At 41.5% G+C, this 27,846-nt stretch overlaps 1 protein-coding gene across 9 annotated transcripts in view; it reads left to right on the top strand.

Moving 5' to 3' along the window:
* The window catches only part of BBX (BBX high mobility group box domain containing), a 149,197-nt gene that overhangs the window by 108,950 nt on the left and 12,401 nt on the right, over window positions 1-27,846 (top strand). For 5 of the 9 annotated variants that reach the window (XM_082304448.1, XM_082304441.1, XM_082304440.1 and 2 more), the window contains 6 exons: window positions 4,251-4,331; window positions 7,663-7,743; window positions 9,850-10,768; window positions 11,638-11,776; window positions 15,057-15,205; window positions 22,918-23,007. In XM_082304448.1, the coding sequence (XP_082160574.1) occupies window positions 4,251-4,331; window positions 7,663-7,743; window positions 9,850-10,768; window positions 11,638-11,776; window positions 15,057-15,205; window positions 22,918-23,007 (1,459 nt within the window). The remainder of the gene's footprint in view (window positions 1-4,250; window positions 4,332-7,662; window positions 7,744-9,849; window positions 10,769-11,637; window positions 11,777-15,056; window positions 15,206-22,917; window positions 23,008-27,846) is intronic. The other 4 variants (XM_082304447.1, XM_082304445.1, XM_082304444.1 and 1 more) reach the window with 3 other exon arrangements.

The raw sequence follows: 27,846 nt of genomic DNA, 5'->3' as shown, positions 1-27,846 counted from the left end.
AAGCTACAAGGTAATTTGGAAAGTTCTTTTGAGAAAATTAGTGGAATTGAGCAGGGTGAAGCCATGTGCTGAAGCCAACCTTTTAAACCAAGTAAAAGATATAAGCTGGAAAACATTTTTTGTGAATTTTATTGCAAGATACTGCACAAGTGAATCTGTTAACTTAGTTTCAAAAATCTTAGCCATCTTACATTTTAATTAAACAGCAATTTTAGGTGTCTGCAGAGTTAAACAGGGTATGAATTGCCTTTAGTACAGCATTTTCAAATTGTCATGTAAAACCTTACTTAGCCATACTTTCAAAATTTCACAGAACCTAGAATCATTTCCTCTCCTAATTGAACAAACAACAAAATGACAAACCTGAAAATTGTCGTACCGATGTGCCAGTGCATTGAGTTGCATACCAGTACGCTGAGCCAGCTCACTTGGCACATTGGAGTGCATGTATGAATCATCAAATGTTAGGTAGAAGTGCTTAGAAAGTTAATTAGAAACGGGAGAGGAGAGTTTTAAAGTCAGGGTTAATCTGTTTTTCTTGTAAAAATATTAAAATGTGTGTGCGGTCTGGAGGGGGTTGTATTTTTTTGGTTTTTCAGTGTCTGTAAATAAGGGACAGAAATCTGGAAAAGCAAAAAAACCCCATCAAACAAACAAAAAAAAACAAAACAAAAAAAACCACCTTGTTGGCCATGGTTATTCCTCCTCTGTTATACTGTTGTTGTGAAACCTTAATGGCAGTGACTAACATCATGTTTTATCTATAGCAATAGAGAAATGGCATTTTTCTAAGATTACAGCCTGATTTCATTTAGGTTGTTCCAGGGAAAGTATTGAGCATGCTACAGAACCTCTTTAAGCTTTCTACCCCCACTGTTAAAGCTGCTTGTGCTCTTTCAAATATAAGGGCTTTCATTTGCACAGGGTGTCTTTGTCAGGTTTGGCAAAAATCTCATTCCTTACTGTGCCACTTCTTACTGGGTCCTGTCTATGTGAACGCATTACTGCATTTAGTAAGCTAAATTATGGTAAGCAATTTGCAGTAGGCTGTTGTCAGCAATGTACCGTGCTACAAAAGAAAAGAGGGAGAGAAAGTAGTTATTTAGCCAGTAGCCAAGTAGACCTGTGAAGAAATGTGAAGTGTGCTGTGGTCTGATGTGCCTGGAGACTTTTGGCAGACATCCCAGCTCAGTTTTGGTTCTGACTGGGTGTTCTTCATATGTTCCCTTTCTCTTTGCCGCCTTTGCGGCAGGGTGAGTAAGAGTGCCTCTTTGTGAAGACAGCAATCCCATTGAGTAGACTTGTAATTTAAAATGGACACCTTTACCCCAGGAGTACAAGTTCCCTGTCACTCAGAAACAGCTCATTATATGTAGACATAGCATGGAATTCTTTCTTCTTTACAGCCTCAGTTAGCCTTTCATCTGTTTGTCTGTCCCAAGTGCTATAGTCTTCAATTAAAGCTGTTGAGGATATGGCTAATGAGGCCTGCCCAGTGACTTGCCACAACAGATAATGAAAATCCCAGGAGTAAGACTTCGTTGGGTCCTGCGGGTGCGCAGGCAAGCGCCTTGGAGGTCTTGGAAGGTGATGTGATGTCCTCATAAGAGTTTTTTGAAATTTGGAGTGTTGCCAGGTTACACTCTTGGCTTTCTCATTCCGCTCTGATCTTGGAAATACTTGGCCCTACTTTTGTCCTTCTCATTTGTACCTTTATGGAAAGCCATTATATAGGCCAGTGATTTCTGAGCAGTGGGCTGTGTTCCTTAGCGCGGTGGCTGTTTGCAAGCTGTTTGCTCACATGGGCTGGTTGCTGTCATCCTCCTTGCCATGTGAGGGAAGCAGAGCAGATGGGACCCCTTGCTCTCTTGGTCTTACTGGATGTGTGTTTGGCAAATGCGAACAGATGGTGATGACTGCTTCATAGAGAAGAAACACAAGTACCTCTTAGATTTACTTAGCTAAACTCTCATCCGTTGTTAAACTAAGAAAATGCTTCCTGAGAGTGGAAGCAATACAATTGCTAGTTTACCCATCTTAAAAACAAAATGAAGCCAAAAAGCACAAACTCTTCACTTTCAGCTGCTTTTCTGAAATTTTTCTTTGGATGATTTAATCCAAAACAAACAAAAAACAAAACAAAACAAAACAAAAAGGCAACCAAACAGTTGCATGCAGCGTGCAACAAGGTGGAATTTTCTTTGCTAGTCCAGCAGGTTACTATCATTTAAGAAAAATGCATGCTTGAGGATGATTTTGTCCGTACTGCATTCTCACATACTCACTTTGAGCGGGCTTGCAGGTGACCCTTTCTGTTTATTTCCGTGCTGAACAGAAGGTTTGAATCAAAAACTTTTAGTCAAAATGCCTTGAAATTGGGAATGCGAGAGCTAGTCAGTATGTTCTCTTCCAGCCTTCCCTTAGGTAAAGCTGTAATCTTCCCAGGTAAAACCGTTACGTAAAATAGACAAATATATTTGCTGTTTGCCTGTATACTGAAATTATTAAATACCTGTGTTGAAGTGAAATGCCTGTTCTAGGAGGGGAATGAAAAGTGGTATCATGACACATGCTTCTTATGCAAACTTGAATGTAACATAGCAGCTAAAATGCTGACCTGCATTGTAATAAAAGATACTAACTTGATCCTAAGGATCCCCAAGTTAAACCTCTACATAAGAAGGGGCTATTTGTGGTTGTAGTACTGCAGGTTCTGATTATTCTAATTAAAAGTGTAAGATGGTGTTAAGACAGGGAATGAGATCTGTAATCTCACTGAGAGCTGATTGATCAGCCATCCTCTTACTTCTGGTGTTTGGCCAGCAACTTCGGCAGAATGCGTTCGAAGTTTGTCTCTTGCAGTTTGTTTTCTTGACTATGAAGAGAATTTTTTTTTCTGAAGTGAAATGTTGGATTCCCGTCTTTCTATTAGTACTACAAGGATCTCGCTTGCATTTTGTTAGGAGCACCCATTCTGTTGTCAAAACGAAATTCTTCACTCTTTCCTTATGTTGTGCATGAGGAGGCAAGATATGCCTGCATGTTCTCAGGTTATACTTCAGTGTGTGGGTATTTTTCTGTCCCTTTTCCGCCATTCATATTGCACTGAAAAAATCATTAAGAGCTGAGAATTTATTACAGTAGAAAGATAGAAAGTTGAGGCCCTCTTCCTGCAAAGTGCAGTATACAAGATCACTTACTCCAGTGGGGTCCTGAGCAGGTTCACTGAACTGTCTCAAAGCAAAACTAGGATTTTTAATTATTTTATTTTAATACTAAAAATTATTAATGCGCAATCAAATATTATTCACTGTATTTTAAATAGCTTGCAGTAAAATGGATGTTCTGGATTGGGGGGGGCAGTGTGTAATGAATCTCCTTGACAATTGAAAAGTAAACTCTTCAAAAGAAGAACATTAAAGAGAAAAGCTAAGCTGATAATTTTTACATCTGAAAGATCATGGTCATAAGCGCGTGATTTTTGTGATGAGGCAGATGCCACAGAAACACTGGTGCTCTTGCCCCTAATCTTAGGGCTTTTCAAGGCTTCCAGGTCAAATATTACCACGTAATGCCATGCCAAAAAAGATCGAATATGAGAAATTACAATTAATACTTGTGTTGGCGAGCTCATAATGCTGCACTTGGAAGCAGGTCAGAAAAAATTTGGCTGCAAAAGCAATTCCCTGAAGTGCGGTGGTAGTTATTTACTCAGCGCTGGTGCTGGCACACCAATGTCTATTTACAAAGCAAGATTTGATCTCCAGATGTGAGGTCTTACTTCTTTTTTCTGACTAAAGAAAGTGAAACAAGCAGTGCCTGTGAGGACAAATGGTCCTCTTCTACATCTAACCAAATGGGAAATACTGCCCAGGCTTCCCAGGAGAATTTTATTTAACCTTGACCACCACAGTTCATGTTTTTAAGCAACAGGTATGTCTTGTTCACTTAGTCACGTAAAACAGACGACATGATAGACTGTTAGGTGTGGACAATACAAACGTAGAAGAGAATCCGTGAGTCTGATCTAAGGAAGAAATTCTTTATTTGTTTGTATCCTGCTGATTTCTAAATACCTGTTAAATGTTTCTTGGATGGGATTGCCTATCTGAAGTAGGGCCTTCTGCCAGAAAGGTCTAAAACTAACTGATTTAACTAACTCCTTAATTTTTTCATTCTTTTTCTCCCTTCCTTTCTGTCTTTCCTCTGTGCCACTGAAATATTTTCTCCTCTGTTCATTTAAAACCTAGATCTCATCAAATACTTCCCAGTTGTCAAGTCCTGAGCCAGTAAAGCACTGTGGGAAGTCGGCACTCTTCCAGTTGGCAGAGGTAAAGTTATACCCATTAGTGTCACAGTGGGAAGATGTGTGTATCTTTTCCCCAAAAAAGTATGAATTGTGGAAGGTTTGCTCTAGTATCAAACTTAGTATTTCCAGAAGCATAAATCAGTAAGTAATGGAATAGGAAGAGCATTAGTCAGTGGCAATGGCCCCAGGGACTTAGCTTTTCTTTATACGCTTGTTTAATGTGCATGATTTCTTGTAGATGGCACAGAAAAAGTTACGCTGCTTTTTAGAAAAATTAGCCTTATAACTATAATAAAAACAGTGCTCAGGACAATAGCAAAGACAAGAGACAACAGCATTCCTCTTAATGAGGAGCTGAATACCAGGATTCAAAAAGTGAAGCTTTGGTATAAGGACTGGAAGGTGCATTGCTGAATGGGGACCAAGAATAAGAAGAGAAAAGTAGACTTTGAGATCATCAGGAATCTGTATGAAGAGTTGGAAGTTGGAGCCGTGTATTAAGTTCTGAAATTGGCAGCTGTCAGCAGTAATGAAGAATACTAGGTCAGGTTTCCCAACAGTTTTAGAAATTCTCTGTGAGTCTTAAATATAACCTTGTAGAGGTCTCCCCTTTGATATGTATGAATCACTCCAAAACCTTTGAGGCTTGGTGTGCAAATATTATTCTTCTTGATGATTGAAAGATGAAGATACATGCTGCATTCCAGGTAAATAAGGGAGGATGCTAGCCCCTTACTCATACACTTCCTTTGCTTCCTTCTCCACACCACCCCCCCTAACCCCACCCACCCAATCACTTCCTATTTCAGTGGGGAAAATGGTTCTCTGGATCCCATCTAGTGGCATCCAGTCATATATTCTTGCTGGGAGGTTAATCCTTCTCAGGGAAAATGTGGAAGTACTGAAATAAAAATATTTCATGCCTTGTTCCATGGATAGTAATGCTACTGTTTGACTTTATAGGAACTTACATGAGTGGAAGAAAACCTGCCTTACCCTACAGGCAGTCCCTGGCAGTAGTAGAGTTTGTGGGTGTGTGCTGTGTTGTCAGCAGTACCTATATAAGGGTGATTACACGTGTGATCAGTGATCCATAAAGGCATTTGACTATTGCAGCCCTGGGACAGCAGGAAGGCTGGTAATATTTAAGTTTTTGAAGTGTCCTCTTAGAGGACAGCGGCAGACTTTGAGTAGTGCTCTGCTGGATTCAGGCTGTTGCTGAGTGCAGCCTGACTTTTGGAAGTCAGCATTAAAAGTTGTGATGTGACTGTGAAGCTTGTGAAGCCCTAATTTGGGGGAAGGACAGGTGCCTGTCCACAGGAGTGCAGAGTTTGTACTGCAGTTGGCGGAAAAAGTGAAGCCAAGTCTGGCAGTGTGACGCTTGCGTGTTGGACAAGTTTCCATGATCTCTCTCTCAGTGATTGCTCAGATGGATTCCTACAAGTCTAATTTAATGTACAAAATGAACGTTAAAGGCTCTGATTCAAACTGAGAAAAGCACGGCAGATGTGCTAAGCACATCCTCCTTGTCTCTAGCTCTTGTAGGACATTAGTGCTATTGATTCCCCCCGCCCCCAGTTTTGGAGATCTCTGTAATGTTGGATTGTAATTGGATAAATAAAATGTGAGAGATTCAGCTTAAATTTTCAGATAGCAGTTCAGGACCTGGTTTGGAGCATCCCAAATAAGCGGTGTTCATTATCAGCTCGAGGGCATCTTAGGTTTGCAAGTTCACTTGGCAGACATCTGTGCCGTGCTGCTGTAACTCCGAACCGCAGATGCTGTGCACTGGGGGGTACTGGACTGCTGTCTCCATGCTGCTGGCATGGCAGGGTCTGGTGTGTGGGAGCCTGTCTGCTTCAGCACACCGCACTATTCTGCTCCTCCTTCATGTCTCTGCTGTGTGGATTAACCAGTTTTATCTTTTTTTTTTTTTTTTCTTTTTTTTCTTTTTCCTCCTCCCTTCCCTATGCCTTCCCTTTTGGTATTTCACAGATGGCGATAAAATAAAATGCAGAAGTGGGTTAAATTGTTTTCTAAAAAATTCTGAGAATTTCTAAGTTTCTAAAAACGGTTGGAGCAGCCGCTCTGCAGTCTGAAGCCTGGGGGGCTGTTGCCGATCAGCTCTGCTGAGTCTCTTGCTGGGCCTAAATGCATGCTTTGTCTTTAGCCTTCAGTGCGGAGGCATAAGAGTGACGGGAGGCAGCGGTGGGGGTGCGCGTCACCTCCGCAAGGCAGGGCCGCTTCTGCCGCGGAGGGCTAACAGCACTGACGGCGCTTGGCTGCAAGCGGCGTTGGGAGACTTGAGCTGTAATGGTCAGAGCTTGGGAGATGCTATGAAGAGCTGCAGCTTCCAGGAGACACAGACATATAGCACTGTTAACCTTTTTTTTGTTTATTTTCTTTACGGCAATGATGGGTTGATTTCTGCAAAATTGACTTTGTGGGCCTGTGTTGGTTGAGAGCAATGAAAACTGAGTTTGGGGGGATAAAGGGGAGCTAAAAGATTGTGAACACTTTAGTTCCCCAGTCCCTAGAACTCCTCCTCTTTCTAAGGAAGCAACTATAAGAAACCTGCAAACCTGATCAGAGATGATGGGATATGTCCTTAAAAACACAACATTTTCTTCTCCACACTAATGGCCAATCCTGAGACTGATCCTTTTAATTTGTTTAGAAAAAGACCATTTCTTTACACCAAGCTCAAAACTGATACAAAACACTCTATTGAAGAGGATCATGACCTGATACAGGAAAAAGATTCTGTAGAATAATCAGCTACCTGCTTGCCAGACAGCTTCCCGTACCGTTGAGGAGCAGTAAAGGTTACCGAAGGCTTGAGGGCTCCTACTTCGCTTTGGTTTCATAGCATCTCTTTTATACGAGTCCTATAGGACACCAACAGGCAGTGCCATAGCCTGACAGGAGTAACCTTCTTAAGCTATGACGATGAAATGATTTTGCAATCAAATGTCCAACTAAGCCTTCAAAAACACCTCCAGCTGGGTTGCATGCTGGTGTAGATTGGTGCTTAGCTGCTGGAGTCTGTTGGTGTGTGAGAGAGCATGTGCTTCAGTTCATCCTGCGCCTCAAAGGGAGTCCTGACAAGAAGGTCCCCAAACCTGGAAATAGCCTTTAGTGTCCGGTGGTATTATTCACCGGAGCAGTGGTGAGCAGGGTTTTATTTATAACAGTATGCACAGGTCTGCACTTCTTTTTCAGTGTGTAATCTTATGAATGAATTTTTGGAAGCAGGAGGAAATAATCCGTTCAAAAGCTGCATGGTAAACATGAAAGAATTGTGCTGGTAAAATAACATTTTTCTTTTTTTCCCCCCTCTGTTTTTTCTTTAGATTTCTTCAAGTACATCCCATTCAGGTCCTTCTGATTTAACAAAACAGTGTGGAACATCAGCATTATTTCAGCTGGCAGAGGTAATATTAAAATACTGGTGACTAATTACCGCAGGTGCAGTGGGGCGGAGAAGTTAATGATGTTGATTGCTGAAGTCTGGAAGTCAGAACAGTGCTACAGTTATAATTACACTGTTGCTTATAGAAGCATAAATTATCGTGGCTTGGGTGCCACAAGTCAAGATTTCCCTAGAGTAGCCAACAACTTAGAGGTTTCTAAGATTCTGTGCTGCAGCTGAGAAGAAGTGCCAGGCCCTGGTGGCAGAGGGACTTTCCAATCACCATTTAAACTGTTTCAATTCCTTGTTTTAGGGTTTGGGGTTTTGACTGTTTGTTTTGGCTGGGAAAGCACAAGGAGTTGAGAGAGAGGGCTAGATTAGTCTGTTACTCAGATTAGGGCATTGCCATTACAAATAAATACCTGTTAAAGGTCATTAGTTACTTTCATTTATTTTTGCTTTTCATGCATACTGTTTTTTTGAAGTGGGGAATAAACAGGTCAATAACTTCTGTAGAAACTCTTATGATACCCTCAGCAGATCCTCCTTCTGGGAACAGTTAAAACCAATGGCCTCTTATTGAAATGTTGTACTATTGGCTACTGCAGAAGCAGCAAAGGTATACAGAAAATAAAAATCTGTTGGCGAGGGGTGTGTGTTTAATTGACAAAATATTATTACTGCCCAATGAGTTGCATTTTAAAGATTGATCCTCAGCTTTTGAAAATCACAGGCTGTGTGTACGTTGCAGTGCAGTAAAAAAAGTCACAGAAGTACCTTGGTACCAAGAACCCACCTCAGCATAGTTGTGGGGTTCTCCTCTGCATAATTTAACCTGCTTCCTCATAGACACTGTGCTGCCCAAGCTCTGGTGTTTCCAGTGCTCAACCTAGCTTGACCTGAGCCGGATCAGGAGCTTCTGCCCTGTGCAGCAAGAACTTACCACAAAGAGTTCTGTCATTGGTGTTATGCTCATACATATATTGGTGTAAGAGATGTTTTTAGTTTGCAAGGAAAAAAATGCCTTGCTGATTTGAGAAATCTAAAATTGACCTAAAGAGAACCCAGTGATCTGGAGGGTACATCCATACTGACCATGTGGCCCGTGGGCTGAGCTGCGGGATAGGGAATCCTGATGTCTGGTTCAAAGCAAGCCTCTTCCATCTGTTTTTTCCTCCAGGTGGCTGTTTGGTTGGCATTTGTTTTAAAAACAAAGTAACACTGGGAATTCAGCTTGGGTGCTTTGAAAGGGAGAGTAAGAAGAAGAAAGCATGTTGTCCCAAGGGCAACTGCTTGGTGCTGTGAAGTACGCCCCTCTGTAGCAGTGTCAGCGTAGCTTACAGGTGATCCAAAACCAAGAGGATCTCCCAAGTCAGTGCTGCAGGAACGCAGCAGTTTGAGGACCTTGTTACAGCTCTTTTTTTTTTTTTTTAATATTGCTGTTCCTCAGACAGTATGAAGGTTTTGGGTTCCATTAATGTTATCTCCAGGAGGAGATAACCATGGCAACCACTGCTGCTTTGCATTTCTTTGCAAAATAATTCTGTGACATGAGAAGAAAGATTTGGAAGGCTTTTTTACTACCTTCCAAATTATTTTTCACATTCAAGTAAAAGAAAATAATCTTGATTACTGAGATTTGATTAACTTTTTTTTTCCCACCCTCCATCAGGGCCATTTGGAAGATGGAGGAAAGAATTGTGTATAGGGACATTTGGGAGTTGAAGGGGGTATGGATGTGAGATTTCAAGTAACTTGTCTGTGGCAGTAGTGAGAGATACTGTATTGTTCCGTTGCATTTAGGGTATTCTGAAAATCAGTCTAGCAATGGGTTTCCAGGTTATGTAAAAGGCACTTAAAGGATCATGGAAGCACCACTGAGATCAGTTGGAGTCTTTTGCTGTTAGAGCAGTAGAACCCGCCAGCCTTACTCTAGCACTTAGCAATCATCATGTCGCATCAGTTTCAGTAGGGCTTCAGTGTCTTTTTCAGTATTGTCCTTTAGCGTAGTTTGCTTTCCTGAACTAAGATGCCAGAGAGATCCCCTGTGTAATGCTTCTGTTAATATAGGTAAGTAATGTTAACAGGTGATGTTTGTTTCATGGGACTATTTTTAAACTCGTTTTAGATGTGCCTTGCTTCGGAAGGAGTAAAAGTGAAAGAACCTGGGAAAACAAAAGTGGAAGCTCCGGAAGATGGGGGAAGGGAAGTTCCAGAGGAAATGGAAGTAGAAGAACTGGAGAAAACAACATTAAAAGACTCCTGTAAAGGAAAAGTAGAACAATCAGAGATAGAGAAAACGCAAAACTGGGATGAGACAAAAGCTGAGGAATCAGAAACTGCAAAATGCAGAGATTTTGCTAGTCTTGCAATGGAGAGCAGTGCTTTTGAGAGAAACGATAACACAAAGGATCACATGTGCTGTTCTCCAGAGCTTTCAATGGCTGACATGAATATCCTCGGGCTAAAGCCAGAAAAGATAAAGAAGAAAAAGAAAAAAAATAAGTTGGACCGGCACACAAATGAAAAATCTACCCCCAAGAAACCTTGTAAAAAGAGGCAGTCCTCAGAGTCGGACATTGAAAGTGTAATGTATACAATTGAAGCCGTTGCAAAGGGGGACTGGGGTGCTGAGAGACTCGCGGAAACTCCCCGCAAAAAAAACCGCCCTGTCTCAAATGTGAAGGGAAGTGTGTTGGATACAAAATCACCAAAGAAAAAAGTGAAATCGAAAGAGAAGAAGACATCAAAGGAGAAACCCACGGAGACCACCAAAGAATCAAAGCCTCCCGATTTCCTTAGTATTGCAGCCAGGAAGGAAGCTCCCTGTGAGGCTTCTGATAACATTAAAGTGGAACCACTGACCCCAACAGAGGAGGTGGTACCCCAAAGCTTACCAGGACAGGTCAAAACTGAGGACAGTGACTGTGTTAAAAAGATAGAAACCTGTGGCTCCAGGAAATCGGAGAGATCTTGCAAAGGTGCTCTTTATAAAACTCTGGTGTCAGAGGGCATGCTCACATCTCTGCGCGCTAACGTGGACAGAGGTGGGTGGCTTTGAGTGTTTCATTTACAGCACAAACTGCAAAAGCCTGCCTGGAGTGGGAGAGAAAAGCAAAAGTTCTCGTTTAAGCTGGAGTTTGAGCAATGTGTGATGGGCATGCTGTGTCTGGTCGCCTGAGATGCTGGGGGCAGGTGGAAGGGATGGACTCCATGGTCCAGGACAGGTCTTCTCGAGTCCTGCCGCCGTCTGTGTTCCTACTTACCTCACAAGCTCTTAACCTCTCCCTTTTTGTCTTTCATGATCTGAGATTTAGCTTTTTGACCAAAGGCTTTGTTGGTTGATTTGTCAGCCTGCTGATAGATGTATGGAGGACTTGTGTTGTATGTAACCCTGAACAATTAGCTTGTTTCTATATAAACAATCCTTGCGCTTGTGAGCATAGCTCTCAGGCCTACAAGAGGCAAATGTGCTGTGCTTTTGCTTTGGTTGTTAGTTTGGCTGTAAGTGGTGAGCAAGAACCCTTTACCTTGTGGAAGGATAAATTTGAGATAATTTCTAGAAGCTTTCAGTGAGATGACTTGAAATGTATTTTTCCATTTAGTAGATTTATATGTGTAATTAGAACAGTCAGAAAAGAAAAAGATGTTTGTAATTTGGGGAAGTTTATTACTGTAAATCTACTCATCTCTTTCTCTGCCTTTATAACTTGAGAGATCCTGACTTTAGAGGTAGTATAAAAACCTGGGAGGATCATCGTGATCTAATTTAAATAAGTAAATGATTTGTAACCCCTTCAAGCAGGTCAAGTATCGTAAGTCGCAGTACTGAATGGGTACACGAGTTCCTTCTGAGCCCACTTTGTTTTGGCAAATTTTTCTAAAGATGAGAAACAATTTTCTGCCTTCATCCCAGGAAAAAGAAGCTCAGGAAAAGGCAACTCCTCAGATCATGAAGGATGCTGGAATGAAGAAAACTGGGCTTTTTCCCAAAGTGGGACAAGTGGGAACAAAAAACTGAAAAAGCCTAAGCCAAAGGAAGAGTTTGTTTTTGGGTAAGTTGCAGCTTAACACTGTTCAAAGTTTTAGTTTGGTCAGCGTGGTAACTTAAGAGTGAATCCTCCTCATTGCAACAAATGAACTGCATCCAGCACCCAAATAATCGCGATTAGACAGAATTCTTGAAAATTACAAACCCTGCTGGGCTGAGTCATGCCCTAGATACCTGTTGTTTATATACCAAAGTAATTTCTTTGAGATCTTTCCTGGTTTACACTACTGTAAACAGATTTGAATGTCATTATTTGCTTACTTCTAAAAAAAAATCGCGCAATATTTACCTGCTCAAGAGGTGATGAAGAGGGTTACTTATATTTTCAGAGCACTTCGCAAGCAGTATTTAAAGTTCTGTGTAGGTGTTCAATCATAAACAGAATTAGACTAGAAAAAATAGATATCTTTGTGTGCTTGGAGAGATTGCTTACAGAGGAAGAGTAAACAATGTTCTAATATTCGCAAATAATTATGATAAATATATAATTTTTCTATTGTAGAGACAAGATACTTAAACTGTTCATGTACACTGTGAAGAAATTAAATATATCACAAGAAAAATTAATGATTACAAATGCATTAAAATTTAGCAAGGCCACACAGAATTACTTTTCTAGTGTATGCATAACAATTTTTGTCAGAGTATTACGGATTTATTTAACTGGAGGCGTAGTTGTTAATCTGCTTAGCCATTCATACTTACTTGCAAATTCTTGAAGACTTCCAATTATCTGAATTCAGAGGGTGAAAATGAATTAAAAGGGAGTAGATTTTCCACACTTCATGCTTAAAATTGTAATGCGTTTCTTTTGCGCAGGCTTGCGGTAGCCTTTTTTATAACCTAGTCTATGTGAAATTTAGCTGCAACTTGCTTTACAGCAAAGATATTAAATTGATGAAAATCTCCAAGTCTTGTTTGCTTGGAATAGTCAAGAAAAAATAATGGAACACTTCTTGTATTTTTAGTGCGTTGTATGTAAGTCTAGTAAATATTTTTTTAAATTTAAATTGAAAGATTGAAAACTTTTTACACCTAATGGTGTGAAAACTAGATGCGTCTCCTAGCCAAAAAAAAAAAAAAATGTAGTTACAAATGATTTATTCAAAGTAGGTAGGAAAACTGTGTAAATAATTAATTCATTTGACAAATACTGTTCTACCATCATTAGCTGGCTGGATGGGGAAAATACATATTTGCCAATCTTGCTTCTTGATTCAGTTGTGTCATTAATGAATATTATTTAGTGAACTCTATAAAGGCAGAATCGGTAATTTGTGGAGTGTAAGTGCTGGAGAAGGTATCCGTTATCCCTGTTCATTGCACTACCTGATCTTCTGGCTACTTGAAGAGCTGATTTTACCTCTACCTGCTCTTCCTAACTCTTTCTGCTCCCTTAAGCATCACCTTTCAGCCTCATCTTGTGTGTGTGTCTAGGGGGGAGGGTCCTCACCCCTTTGGAAATCTGTCTTTATCCCTGAGTACTCTTACCTTCTTCTCCTCAGTAGTTGCCCACGCTTCCTTGATGGTCCCTGTCAAGTGTGCATTGTCCATGTGCATCCCGCTCCTTTGCTGAGCAGTGCTCTGCCTGCTTGTAGCTCCTGGCAGGACTAGGCTGTACGACATGAAGACCTCAGCTAAGCTACGTGTGTCTAACCAGGCTTGTGAGATGCTCTGAAAATTCATAACAATGTGAATGATTTTTTTTTTTTTTTTTTTTTTAAATAATTAATCGCTGACATAGTGATAGCAGCACTCTCTACTGCCTCCGTGTTGCACAAGCTATAAATTACTAGCCAGGATGGCAGCTTCTCTGCTTTCAGGGTAGGTCCTTGCTAATTAGAGCTGCAGCCCCTCATATGCCCTTGGGGCAGGAGACAAGGCAGGTGGCAACAGGCAGCGGGAGAGGAGCTGGGGCAGAGGATGGAATTGCATGACAGCTGTCAGAGCAGAAAATAGCCTCGTTTTGTGGTTGTCAGGGAACATCGGCGTGGAAGAGAGAGGTAGCAGTACCGAGCACTGCTAATGTCAGATATCTCTGTGATTTAAAAACAAAACAAAGCATGCGCACGCACACACGCACAAAAAAAACCCAAACAAACCCCACCATGAGTGCAGTCTGCCAAGAGCCAAGGCTGTATTTTAAGATGGAAGATTGCTTACCAAAAGAAGTAATGATTACGAATATAAAATGAAGTATCATTCTGTGTACCAAAGCTTTCAGAATGCAATCTGTTGAAGTGCTGCTTCAGAGAACAGAGAGAAAGGCCATGTTTCTTGTGATATTTCCAAGTGCACAGTGTGTAAGGGCCATCCCTCTAACAGTCCTGCCAACTTTTGTCAAGTTCAGGTTTTCTGTAGCAAACAGAATTAAAAACGAGTAGAAAATGTCATTGTTCCAGTCATTGACGGTGCTATTTATATCTGCCTAGCTGTGCGCACTTTCTATTATTAAAATACAATTCCGTCCTGTGCTCCTGCTGGCTGCAAAAATTTGCTGGGACAGAGTGCTGATACAAGACAGGGTAGTCGTTACAGCCAGAAATGCCATGCCATACCATCCTGTTCGAGTGGTTTGTGTTCATCTGGCTGTTAGGAACAACAATACCATCTCTGTGGATTTCTTGAGTTTTAGGTAATCTAGTTACGGTCATTCAGGTTGGGCTGAAGTATGAGGGACGCTGAGTTTCCTGAAAGCATGAGCGAGTTGCATTTTTCATCTTGCAACAAGTAAAATATGAGGGGAGGAAATACAATCCCTCAGAACAAATACAAAGCTAATTCCCACCCCAAAGCATCAGGTTTTAGAATATCCCCAGAAGACTGAATAGTTTGACATTTTTCTTCTGGTTTGAATTGTTGTCGTTTTCATTCCACTGTAAGGACTTTTATGTGAAGTTATTTTGTTAATTTATTGGTTTTATTTTCTTTTTTTTTTTTCATTTCCCTCACAGAACAGATAAATCTCCTGTACAAATCTGTGCAGCAAACAAAGCTACATGTCACCAGTGTGACACTGATTTTTTTTTTTCTCTAATTCTAATATATGCAACTAATGTAATCGATTTGTACTGAGCTACAAATGCAGAAGCAGGAGTGTACGTTCTCATCCCAAAGTTGGATTAATATATACTAGTTTGATGTTTAGTGTGTGTGCGCTTATCTCTTTCCCACTCTGTCTCTGTAGATAGGTATGTATATACTCACACATGCTCCTAAACAATATATTTTTTCCTCCAGAAATGGAGTTACATTTAATTTGATTGGTTTTGTTTCCCCTTTAGCTTAGCAAAGTTGGAAGAAGAATTTGAAAAGAAATTCAACAGCCTCCCTCAATACAGTCCTATTACCTTTGACAGGAAAAATTCAGCTGTTCCAAGGAAAAAGAGAAAGGTTGGAAGCGGCTCATCTGAACAACCAAAATCCAACAAAGGTAAATTACCATGTGCAATACATTCTTAAGCAACAATAATGCTACAACAAGCTCAGGAATTTATACTTTCTTACTTTACTGTTATATGTGAAAAGTGTGAAGTGAAAGAACACATTTTTCTAGCACTGAAGTTAGTTGGTTCTCACCTGGGTTAGTTTTCAGGCTGTATTCTTGGCTCCTGGTTTTCATACTGAGTAGAACTGGTTAGAGTTTGTATATGAAATATATTCCTCATAGCAAGCAAATTTATCAAAAACATGAATATTTGTGAGGTAAGTGGATTTGACAAGTTTTCCTAGAAGAAAATGGGGGAAAAAAGTGACAGATTATCAAAAGGTTATATTTTGACATTTTTCAAAGCGTAGTTTTATGCCAGTTTGTATTTCACTGTAATTTTAGGCTCTATAAGTTAAAATATAAGATACCAGAGATGTCTGAATGAAACATTTGGATTTTTTTTTTTCATCAAGATTTTAACTCTCTATTATAAGTTTGGAGCAAAAATGTCCTGACATGATAAAAAAAGGTTAGATGACAGAAAAACAAATTCCATTCCCAGCTCCGTTGCTGAGGCTCTTGGAGGGAGAAACTCATGACACATTTGGCTATTTCACATACAACTAACCTGTGACACAGGGGTGGTAGAGGAGTGAGAATATGGTAGGGAAAACTACTTTTAGACTGTGGCAGACTGATGCATATGTACAGTACAGAAGTATCACAAAATGAAGGAATGACATACCAGTAATCCTATAAGATAAAAGGATGCTCGAAAGAATCCTCATTATGCACTGTTCACAATGTGAAGCTGGTTTCCTTTTCTGCTACTGTGGTAGTTCCACTGACTGACAGGTTTTCAGATCTAATCCTGCTATTTTAGCCAGGCGACCCTGGATTAGGTCTATGCCTTTTGAATGCTTCATGAATAATCATACTACAGTATGCAGGACTGAGCAGCTGTTCTTTTCCAGTGCATGCCAATTTTGGTATTGATTTTTGTATTTATATAATTAGATGTGGAACAGTTGCTTCTGCAAAATTAGACTTGTGTTAATACCAAGTGAGTTCTGACTTCAAATGCCTTTCCTTTTTTTTTATGATATATATTTGACAGAACTTCTTCCGTGAGCATGAATGAATTACTTTAACCACTGTATTATCATACGGTAATTAAGCAACATCTGTTGGGAACAAGATCTCCTCATCTACCGTGATCTGGCAGTTGAAGTTGTAATAGCAGCTCCTTGGATTTCTCACTACAGTATTTACCTGTTCAAGTGTCTGTATGTCTAAAAAATGTGCAGGCCCAGTGTTGTTTGGGAATGGCACGCTAGGATGGTACCTCAAGTCAGGTAGCACAGAACTGCGTTCTGCTTTTGGCTAGGTTCCTACACGAGACCTTAATTTTTGTCCTTGTTTGCATCACTTAAAAAGCTTAGGAATATATTTGGCCATGTTTCAAGGGAAGGTCAGACACGTAACTGCAGGCAGGTTACAAGCCTGATACAAGTAGTTTTGGCACAGCCCTGTGGAGGAGGCCATGGAGCATTTGGCTCTAGCTGATAATAAGGACTCTTTAAGCTAAGCCAGCTGACTTTGCGCTGAAGCAGATGGTAAACAGTCACAAGAACTTTTCCACCAACTGAGCTGTGGGGTTGCAACAAGCAGCCCCAGGGCAGGAATATCTCATCGTGACACTGCTGTTTCTGTAGTGAACATCTAACCGCAGCCCCGAACTGAATCCAAACGGAGCTGGTGATATCTGCTCCTAATTTCAATGAATGTTGAATTCACTCATGTTAGCTTGTGTCAGTCATTCCAGCCTGTGGAGAGTGAAGTCCGGCTCTCGAGGTAGCTGAAAAAATTTCTGACAAACCATTTTTCTTTTGGAAAAGAAAGATTGCTAAAAAGTAAATATTCCATGGCAATGGGTTGATTTAAATTTGTTTTATTTTGTTAGGATGCTTAAAATTAGGATGTGAGTTGTGGGTTTGAAATCGCCTGAACCAAACTGCGTACAAGCAAGCTTACAAGCTTAGTAGGGAAACTGTTCCAGCTGAGCCAAACATTCATTAAGCTGAATCCTCAATTTAATTTGTGGTGTACTGGCAGGCCATTCAGCCTTGTCATGCTGTTGGCTTGCCTGTGAACTGTGACAAGTCCAAAGATGGTTAGAGCACACTGACCTCCAAAGGCGTTAAGCGTACAGGTCTGCAAACTAGGCTCCTGCAACTATTGCAGGAATGAAAATGGCATATTGTGCAAAATGATAGAGCTTGCTTGTAATGATTCTGGGTTTTTTGCATTATCATGTTTTTTTTACACCATCAGAATTAAACAGAAGTAACATCTGATTCGTGCAATGTGATGAGCATGAACTATGAAGGGTCAATATAGTCTTAGGGGTGTGACTGTGTTGGGATGTAGGAGACCTTAACTTTGCTCTGCTGTGCTCTGCATTACCATGTGGTGTGGAGTTGTTCTGCTGCTTTGCTCTTCCTTGGGGTTGTTGCTCTCTGTAAGGTAATCAGAAGAGGTGTCCAGCACAAATAGTGCCTACTGGTGTTTGGGGCCTCTGGATGTTTCCAAACAACAGCTAATAATCATTAGGGGTAGGTTAGTAAACACTCTTGAAAATCATTCCCTGCTTTTTCTGAATGAGCATGTGCAGGATCATAAACTTCCCAGGCATTCTCAGTTCTCAGATAAGTACTTAATTTTTACAGTCTACAGATCAGTGCCTACTAAATTACATTTAAAATTTGGAAAATAGGCTGAAGTGCTGCACACTAGAACTTCCCCAGGATGTCAGGTAAATAAAAATAGAAAAATGTTTTTGTTTGTTGGTTTTGGGGTGTTCCCCCCGCACACCCCCTCATAACTAGGGCTGTATGTCTTAATATGTTTTACTCTGGAGTAAATGGTGGCAGATTGATTTTCTGTCAAATGTCATTAACCTATACCGACAAGAGGCCTGATCTGCTACCTAACCCAAACAGCCAGGATTGTCAGGATGTTTCCCTACTCCTAAGCAGAAAATGAGTGGGTCAGTGCCCACTGACTCCTTCCGTTGTGCTTGTCATGTCCAGTCCTCGCTTCGGCCAGTTCTTGTCATATAAAAACACCTGAAGAATGCTGTAATGTGAAAGATGTTACAAATCCACATGTATAAAGGAAAATTTGAACTTTCTTAAATGAGAAGCAATTTTTTTCCCATATCTTTCCAAATTGTGCAAATTCTGCTCCCACTGAAATTAATGGGGGTCTTTCCTCAGTGGGAGCAGTACTGAACAAGCCATAACGCTTTGGCAAATTCTACCATAAGCATTTTGAACTGGGAGTGTGCATGTACAGTAATAATGTCACAAAATGGCTGAAAAATACAGCTATACTGAATCTGTGCAGATGGCCTGCTCCGACATTTGCTGGAGCTGTGACTGTCTTTTTTTTTTTTTTTTTTTTTTTCTTTTTCCTTCTTCTTTCCAATGGCATATGTGCCAAAACATCCCACCACACAGAAGTCAGCAGTCTGCAGTGAGTCACTAATCCCCTTGTATGCAAAAATGAGCAACAGGCATAGTCATTATTTCTGCCTTGTGCTGTGAAGAAATGCTCACTTATACACTAAGCACTTCACTAAAGCTTTCATTTTGGGACGGCAAGGAGAGGAATGGATAGTGTGCTTTTATTTGGGAAAGGGTTTGTCTACATTTTTTTTTTGTCTGTGGCCTCTAGGACTAGAAATAAAGCATCAGCTTAAAATGGATGCTTCTTTGTGGCATTCCTCTTGGTCTTAGCTCCGGGGTTTTTTTGGCTCAGTCCAAAGCGTTCAGATGCCTGGAGATCGCATGCTGTTATGTTCCAAAGATCATGACCTAAAAATACAGCATCTTCCTCCTGAGAGATGCAGAAATGCACAGAGAAATCTGTTTGTCCTGGTTTTCTTACAGTCATGTTGAAGCGTTCTCTATTTGATCAGGCCCTTTAAAATAGGGAACTTTGTGAGAGCAGAGGGGGCATATGCCCAGACATAGAGGAAATGCAGTTATGGTTTGTTGTGTATGCTGGGTGCATTTTCTTGCCTGCTGCTTCCCTGAGCAGCTGGCACTGGCTGTAGTGAGTATTCCCAGGAGGAAATCCCTGTCGCCCTCACTGAGCACAAGCTGAGGACAAGCCAGGGCTTAGCAGGTGGTTAAATCCTGTGCAACTGCTGAAGTGCTGGGGAAAGGAAGAGCCATGTAGAATATTTCCAAGAGAGAACGATGAGCAGGAGAAAAGGACTTACTGTACACCTGCAGATGGCTGTATAACAATAGCAAGTAAATGAACATTAAAAGTTCTTTTTCAGCTTTCTGTAGGAAATCACATCCAGGGTCCACTGCCTAACAGCAAGCCTTTTAGGTTAGCCCATTTTTTCAGGCATGTATTTTCTGTGGATTGAATGTTGACAAGTGGCATTTGTTCGAAGTCTTGGAGCACTTGCCTGCTGTCCCCACGGAACAGGTGTAGCCCAGGCAGCCCTTCTGTGAACTCCTGCGTGTGTGAGTGAGTGTGTGCACCTCAGCGGTGCCCCTGGGGCACCTGCTAGTGAGAGCCGGGAAAGGGATATTCACTCTATCCCAGCCAAAACCAGCACATGGTCTCAGGAATGCCCCCTTGTTCAGCCTTTCCTACGTTCAGATGTCCTTTCTGGTCCAGACTATATTTTGCCTTTTCCATGTTGTTTTAGTTCAGTTAATTTCCATTAAAAGAAAAGCTCTAGTTTTCATACCTGAATATGCCATGCAAAGATCCTGTATTTGGCAGTTCATTGGCTTAGGCCTTAAGCTAAAGGCAGGATGGGATATGGCCATTTTCGAAGAACCACCAGATAATCTGTTCAGCAATTACTAGACAATTTGTACGTGTAAGTGTCAGAGTGATTGTAATTTGGCTTTTCACAGAGGACAGTGAGCGTATCCTCTAGTTCACTCTAAGTAGTTCAGGCAGGGAGTGTGGATGAAGTTTCTCATGGAGTGAGAAGTTATGTTCTCAGGTCCAAGCATGACATGTTGACGTGTTTAGCTCTTACCCCATCTTCTCTTTCACTGCATTCATGGCCAAAAGGTATTCAAGTGTCAATGGGCACTGTCGCACAGGAATAACAGCTAAAAGGGTAGGAAATTGGAAGTTTCCTTATGAAAAGGCAGTTTCTCTTTTGACCCCACTGAAGTCAATGTCCTTGGATTTTTCCATTTGTGAACAAATTTTTACAAGCTAGTGGCGTGTGCCTTGGAGTACCCTACATGTCGCAGATACGAGCTTATGACAGAGGTGCCTTGGGTGGTAGAAAAGAGATGAAAGACACGGGTTTCCTTCTTCATGCAATGCTTGTCATCTTTTTGTGAATTTTTCATCTCAGTTAGTCTGCTTAGAGTTGCTGGCACTGGCTGACAGTCTATGATACTGATTGAAATGGTCTATAGGGTGCAGGTTGAGCTGTAGAAATGGAAACTTCTGTGATACTATGTAATGTGTTGCTTATTCCAAGCATCTGCAAAAATCACTAATTTGCCAATTTAAAAAAAAAAAAAAAAACATCATAAGAATCATCTAGTTACGTGCCTCTGTCTTCTTGTGGAACTGTTGTGGGAAGACTTGTCTCTGTTGATGTGGTGAAGTGTTTGACCTTAGTCTTCAGAAAAGCTCATTTTTTTCGCTGAGGCTTTCCCTCAACCTGCCTGAGCTTTTTCATTCCTTGTTTTGCATTTTTATTGCATTGACACTAGACTGCTTATCCAACTCTGTGATACTCAAGAAGCTATTGTAAAATTTGCAGAATGACACGTGAATCAGTTTGAGTGAATATGGCCCCTTCTATTGAACTTTCTGATACTTGCTATACAAGTTCTAGCGAAGCTATTCAAATTCAAGCTGATGTTGCCTAAGATGGTGTGTCACTTGGACTTTATTTGGTTTGTTGTTTGACTTCTAGATTTTTGGGAGATTATTAATCTTTTCCCAAAGTTTTGATTTCTTCAGTAGTAAAAAAACAAGCAACAGTGAGCCACAAAGGCAACATGTACAAAATCTTAGGATTTCTTTGCCTGTGTCTGGCTGGATTTTAGGTTTTTCTCAGTAATTTTCAGTATTATTCAAACATCCTAGTGTCTATGAATGGTTTTCCCCTCATAAGACTAGATCCTTCTTCCATGTGCCACACACTTTTCTCCTCCTTTCCCTGCACATAGAGGGTCAGTGATGGCACATTGCAGATGTGTGATGTAGACTTACCTTGATCGCGTGTTGGTACATGGTTACAGTTGTATCTTAGTAGCCAATGTGTGTATCTGGTTCCTTTTAAGGATGAGGAGGAGCGGAGGAGGCCGGTATTTGTGGTGGGTAGAATCCTGTTCCAAGCCAGCTGCAGATGGGGAGGACACCCTCTTGTTAGGCTATAAGCCCTCTTATCACCTGCAGTGCATCTCATCGCTGTTTGGGCAGCTTTGTTCTTAGCTAGCCTGAAGACTTGCTTGCCTGCTGTATCTTTGGAAATAAGATTTCAGTTTCTGACAAGTAACTCCATAAAAATGGCTTTGCAGTGTAGAGATGATGCATCTGTTTTATCTTTTGGTCTGTTATGTCTTATGTTGCTGCTATATCACTGTTTACTCCATTAATGAGACGAAGGATGGCTTCTTGATGACCTCTGCTAGTGGCGTACTTTGTGGTCTGATGTCACATAAGGTGTTTTCTGACTACTGCTAGCAAAGACTCTGCCATCAAAGTAGGAATGATACCATGAGCTGGGCGTAACCTCTTCTTCCTCTCCTGGGAGCTTTTACTTCTGCACTTAGTACAAACTCATTTCTGGTCAGCAAAAAGGCAACGGTAACTTGCATCCTGTGGTGGGTTGGCCCTGACTGGTAGGTAAGCCCCCACCCACCCCCAGTGAGATGTGGGAGAGAACTGGAAGGGCAAAACCAAGAAAAAAACCCATGGGTCAAGATAAAGACAGTTTAATAAGTGAAGGGGGGTGGGGAGAAACAAGTGATGCAAAAGCCAGCACACATCACCAACAAACAGATGCCCAGCCAGTCCATGAGCAATGACTACTTTGGAAAAAAAATATCCCCCCAGTTTTATTGCTGAGAGTGATGTTCGATGGCATGGAATACCTCTTGGTGAGTGTGGGTCAGCTGTCCCAACTATGTTCCCTCCCAACCTCTTGTGCACCCTCAGCCTACTTGCTGGGGTGACAGAGTGAGAAAGGGAGATCTTGGTGCTCTGTAAACACTGTTCGGCAGTAACTAAAACATTGGTGTGTTACCAACACTGTTGTGGTCACCGGTCTAAAACACAGCACCATCCAGGCTGCTATGAGGAAAGTTTACTCCATTCCAGCCAAACCCAGTACGCATCCAAAAGAGAGCATATCTTTAAACAAACAAACAAGCAAGCAAAACCCTTGGGTTTTTTGTATGGCTAAGCTTTCCTAAGGTGGTCATTCTCCAAAATGCTTTGTATGTACTTCAGCATTGGGAGCTGATGGGTTGAACTACAGCCTGCTGAAAGCCTCCAGAGTCCATTCTGGCAGAAGGTCAGGTTTTGTGCTTCCCCATGAAATGGCATCCTGTATTAGTGGAAGGGGAGGTTGTATAGTACATACTGTGACTGTTGTACTCTTTTTAAAACTGCTAATTAAAAGTATGTATTATTAATGTTGTCTGTAGGTTCATTCCAGTCTCAGAAAAAGAACTTATTCCACAAAATTGTCAGCAAATGTAAGCACAGGAAGGAGAAGCTTAATGTTCCGGACACAGGTACTGGTGCATTACTTAGTTAAGGTTTTGGGCCGCCTTCTCTCTCAATTCAGTCTTGGGGAAATGCTTCTAGACAGAGGCTGCTCAGCTCTCTAGTCTTTGATTGCTTTGGTCCCTTATTTCCCTGTCTGCTTTGATTCCATTAGCTCCTGGCTCCAGTTGATCATATTACCTTATTCCAGTATGATGCTGTTTTGTTTTTAATTGGCATCTCCCTTAATTATCGTTTCCCTGCTCCAGATGCTGTGCAACAGAGCTAACAAAGCAAGGGCAGTTCTGCAGTTGGCCCTGAACTCATTTTCTACAGCTCGCAGCTCTTTACTCCTTTGGTTCCTCTTCTCTCCATCCCTTCTGTATCAGAAACGATATTATTTATCCCTTTGCCAGAGCATTTATCCATAATCCCTATCTCCTCTCCCTGTGATTTCCCACTGTCTAGAACTTTGCAGACTGCAGCTGGTCAGGATCTAGGAGCTTGTTTCTGCACCAGCTCTCAGAAACACTAATCTAAACCAACCCTCCCTCTGTAGAAATCTTAACCAGCTTTCTGTTTCCCGCAGATTGATGATAACTTCAACAGTTTTTTAAGTTATGTCCTGGACTTCCTCTGCCCACTGTCCTGCTGGTAGCTCTGCAAAGTCTTTTTCTTGTTACACTGTTGTGGTCCTGCATACCTACATACTTGTAACTCTGAGGGGCATTTTCAAGTGTACAGTATGTACAGGATTATAGTTTAGCCCTTTTTTTTTTTTTTTTTCTTTTGTAGTCATGTTGCCCATGCTATCCAAATCATGCCCAGGCTGTTCCTTGGCCCTTCCACAGTGGAGTTTTCTCCTGCATTGTCCCTGTGGTGTAGAAGAACCTCTCTGGTTCTGCTTACTTAGGTAGCTCCATGAATTTCTTCCATTTTTTTCCCCATCCATATCTCTCTTTTTAAGATAATAAAATGGCTATCCCCATCTCCAGTTCCCCCAGCTACCTTTATGCTTAATATCTTTCCCTAAGGCTTGGCCATGTCATTTTCTCTCCTTTCTTGATGCTATGTTTTGCGTCCTCTGTGGTGCACATGCACTATTTTCCCACATAGGTGTTGCCAGCTCTGCTGCATTCAACAGTGCAAATATTTTGAAATTACGTGCTCTGTTACCTTGTATTTGTACGACAAACATGTTGTGGGAGTTGCTCATGAGAAGTAACTATGTTGCTTCCATGCCAGTGTGAAAAAGGCATCATACATTAGCATAGCTTTTATTGGGTGCCATTCAGAATTTTGTAACTGAATTATTAATAGACCATGTAGACAAATTAGAAAAATGGGTGTTTAAATTCTCCTATGGGAAAAGAAACAGAAAGCATTTAATACATGATAGAGTAAAGAATACAAATGTCTTAAAATCTGCAGATATAAAATGTGGCTAAACAAAATGTCAAAACCTCCATTTGATTAAAAGACACCAGCCTGTTTCGATATAAAGTGAAGCATGCTCTATGATCAAAGATTCAAGCCTGGCAAGTGTTGAGTACCCTGGCCATGTTCCAGCACAGCACAGAGGCATCTCCTTGGAAGTTAAGCATGTGAATAATGTCATCATGTCTGAACATTAAAGATGTGTCTCTGCATTTGCTGGAGTAGGGCCAGTTTGCTAAGTTCCTCCCAAGACTGAAGCAAAGACACAAGGAACTTACCAGTCTTACACAGCCCACGTAGAAATCATGAAGAAAAGACAGTGGGTATATATATTGGTGGGGAACTGCATTTTTCTCTGAGTTACAAAGGGGAGAAAGTCTGGGGTCTTGCCTACTCTTAAGTGTACCATGTAGTGACACTGAAAGCAAAGCGTTGATCAGCAAAGTGTGCAGTGTGGGTATGGCCTTGGCAGGCAGCGTACAGCCTTGCCATCACGTAACTTCATCCTTTCATGAGCTCCTAGGCAGTGGGGCCCTAAACTCTTTGACTCCACTGTCCCATGTTCTGCAGCATTCAAGCTGGGAATCCCAGCATCTTCATTTCAATTCAAATGTACAAGGATTTAGTGAATCAAACACTAAATGAAAATTTCAACTCCTTTTTGTGGTTAGTCTATACTTGTGGTGTGTCACAAGTCTGTAATGTGTGGTTTTGGTTTTCATGGAGTTAATTTTGCTGGAGGAGGGAGGTTGAATATTCTTATAGCTGAAGAGACACTTGGAAGGGTTGCTGTCAGCAGAGGTCATGCTGGATTCATGTTTTGTAATCTTGAAAAGTGTGCGTGCCTGTGTGCATCTGTGTTTTGAATGAGGAAAAGTAAGTGCAGTAAAGGCAAATTTTGATGCGATTGGATTATGTTGTCTGGGTCTGTCTCTGGTTTGAGTATCCAAGTGAATTTTGACTCCATGTGACCACATCGTACACAGCATCACCAGTGTAAATCACCATATTACGAGTTTGCAGGTGTTTATAGAGATAAATACAGCCCAGTAAAATACCAGTGGACATCCCACAACCCCTGCTCCTCCCAGCGGAGAGCACACAGTAATGCAACTGAATATATTAAGAGAGATGTCACTTCCTTAGGAAGGCTGACAGAAGCACAGCTGGACGCATCCCTGTTTGGGGAGGTTGAACATCCCTCAGCTGAGAGATTTATTTTCTGCCACACTGTCAAGGCTTTCTGGTGGGAAGCAATACTTTAAATAACAAGGGGTAAGTCACAACTGTTGACTCCTTGCAGGTACATTTAGTGAGCTGTGCTGAGGGCTCTTGCATGGTTTCTGTAACAAGGAGATGCAATGCTGGCCTTTGCACCAGAAGGGGAGAAGAGGACCTGAACATACACACCAGCCTCAACCCTAGCTGATGTGTGAAGGGGCCCCTCTCCTGTGGCTGGTAGCGCTAACTGCCTGCTACCGATCCTCCATCAGCTCTCCCACACGCACAGCACTCTGTACAGCCTTAGCACATGTGTTTGGGAAAGAACAGAAAGTGCAGAAAATTAGCAGAATGACCTTTTTTTTTTTTCTCCCCTGCTGAGAAGGCCTTGTTGTGTGGGGTCTGCAGCCCAGAGGGACCCAGCAGTCTGTGCCACTGTGCCTTTGGCATCCATCCAGGCTTGAAGAGGGCTGGGTCAGCATAGGCTCTCGCAGCAGAGCTTCCCATCCAGGCAGCTGTTGCATACACCTGGCTTGACCATCTGCTGCTTTGTCAGCTGGTGTCTCTCTGCTCGTTAGTCCCCAGCCCTTGCTGCAGCTCCCTGTGCCGCCTGACCCCACGAGCGGTATCGCAGCAGCACCCTGTTGCCAGCAGAGCTGGAATTTCTACCAGGTCACAGCAGGCTTGGTGTCACTTCCTTGGTGAAGTGGGTCCCCAGGCGCTGGTCACTTGAAGCTTTACTCTGCCTTGCTAGGCTTTCCCTTTTTAACTTCATGAAGACTGCTGAAGCATCACAACCCGCCTTTCCTTCTTGATACCAGCATGCTTAGACCCACAGAGCGTTCATTCTCCACTAAATGTAGTTAAACTTACACAGCTCTCTCTCATAGCGTGCACTGCTGAAGAAATTCTTTTAAATCTGTGTTCAGTCTGAAAAGCTTGTCCTCTTCTGTGGTGTGCTGAGTCAGTCCAAGTGACTTCCTTTTTCTTGTTCACAAAGATGGGGGGAAATAAGACTACATGTACTCTGCATGCCTGCAGAATAGGGTAAACTCTCCATGCTAACTTTTAACAAACCTAGCTCAGGAAACCATCTGGCATAGAGCTCTAGATGTTTTTCTCTCAGTCATTTTTGTCACTGTGGTGTAAGCATGCCAAAAGGCCCACATCTTCATATCATGTGCTCAACTCTGCTTGCAAAAATAGCTCGTAGTTCTGCATGTGCTGCTGTCATGTGGAAAGCTAACCATGTAAATACCTGTTTGCAGGACTGCACAGTAGTTGCAGAACCTCATTTCATTTCTAGACAACATTCTTCTGAAAATTAGCTGAGCTCCACATGGGACAGCTCTTGAACACAGGACTGCGTGGAAACAGAAGGGATGTGAAACGGATTAAAGAAATTATTAAAGGAAAATAGAGGAAATTAAACTTGTTTAGTCCTGTCCTTTCTGCACAGCAAAACTGAGTCCTGGTTTGGAGCATCCGTATGGATATACCTTGGTCAGTTGAAGTAACGGGGTGCTGTTCCTCTGGAAGGAGGTGCAGGAGGACCCCGGTTAGCACCTAGCTTAGCTCTGCAGTTGTTGCAGCACGGACTCCTTTCTCCTCTGGAGTTCAGTGCAGAGGGTCTTGCGAGTGAAGCCTTTGTGCGATTTCCTCCAAGTTAGGTTTTGTGTCTGCTTGAGTAATAAACTATAAAGAAGTCAATGAAATGATTTCTTATCCCAATGTCCACTAAGACTGCTAGAGAAGAAAAAAGAAGCTCTTCCCTTCAACACCCACCCTCCACCCACCCACACACACAAAAAAATACTCATTCGTTGTTCACCTTTAAACCTTCCTTCTTCAAAATTGTATGACAGCAATGTTATCATGAAGTGATAAAGAGCTTATTTTAGAGCTAGAGGAGAACAAAAAGTAGAGAACTCTCAAGTCTCATTTCAAGGATTGAAAAACCTTAAAACATGGAGAGAGAATATACTTGCTTCTTCCTGAGCTTATCAACCTCCTTCTGCTGTTTCTTAGTCAAACACACCAACATCATATACTCCTTCTTATGTCTTTAATAACTATTGCCTCTTTTGATTTTACCTTTCAAGGTTTTTTCTTATCTTTAATTTCTTGAGCATTTTGACGGATACAGTGTGAGAAAGAAAACAAATGTAAAAGGGAACTCTCTACTGTATTGACCTATCAAGTTAATTTCT

The sequence above is a fragment of the Platalea leucorodia genome (genome assembly GCF_965183815.1).
Source record: "Platalea leucorodia genome assembly, chromosome: 2".
NCBI classification, from domain to species: domain Eukaryota; kingdom Metazoa; phylum Chordata; class Aves; order Pelecaniformes; family Threskiornithidae; genus Platalea; species Platalea leucorodia.
This window is presented reverse-complemented; position numbering and strand designations above follow the sequence as displayed.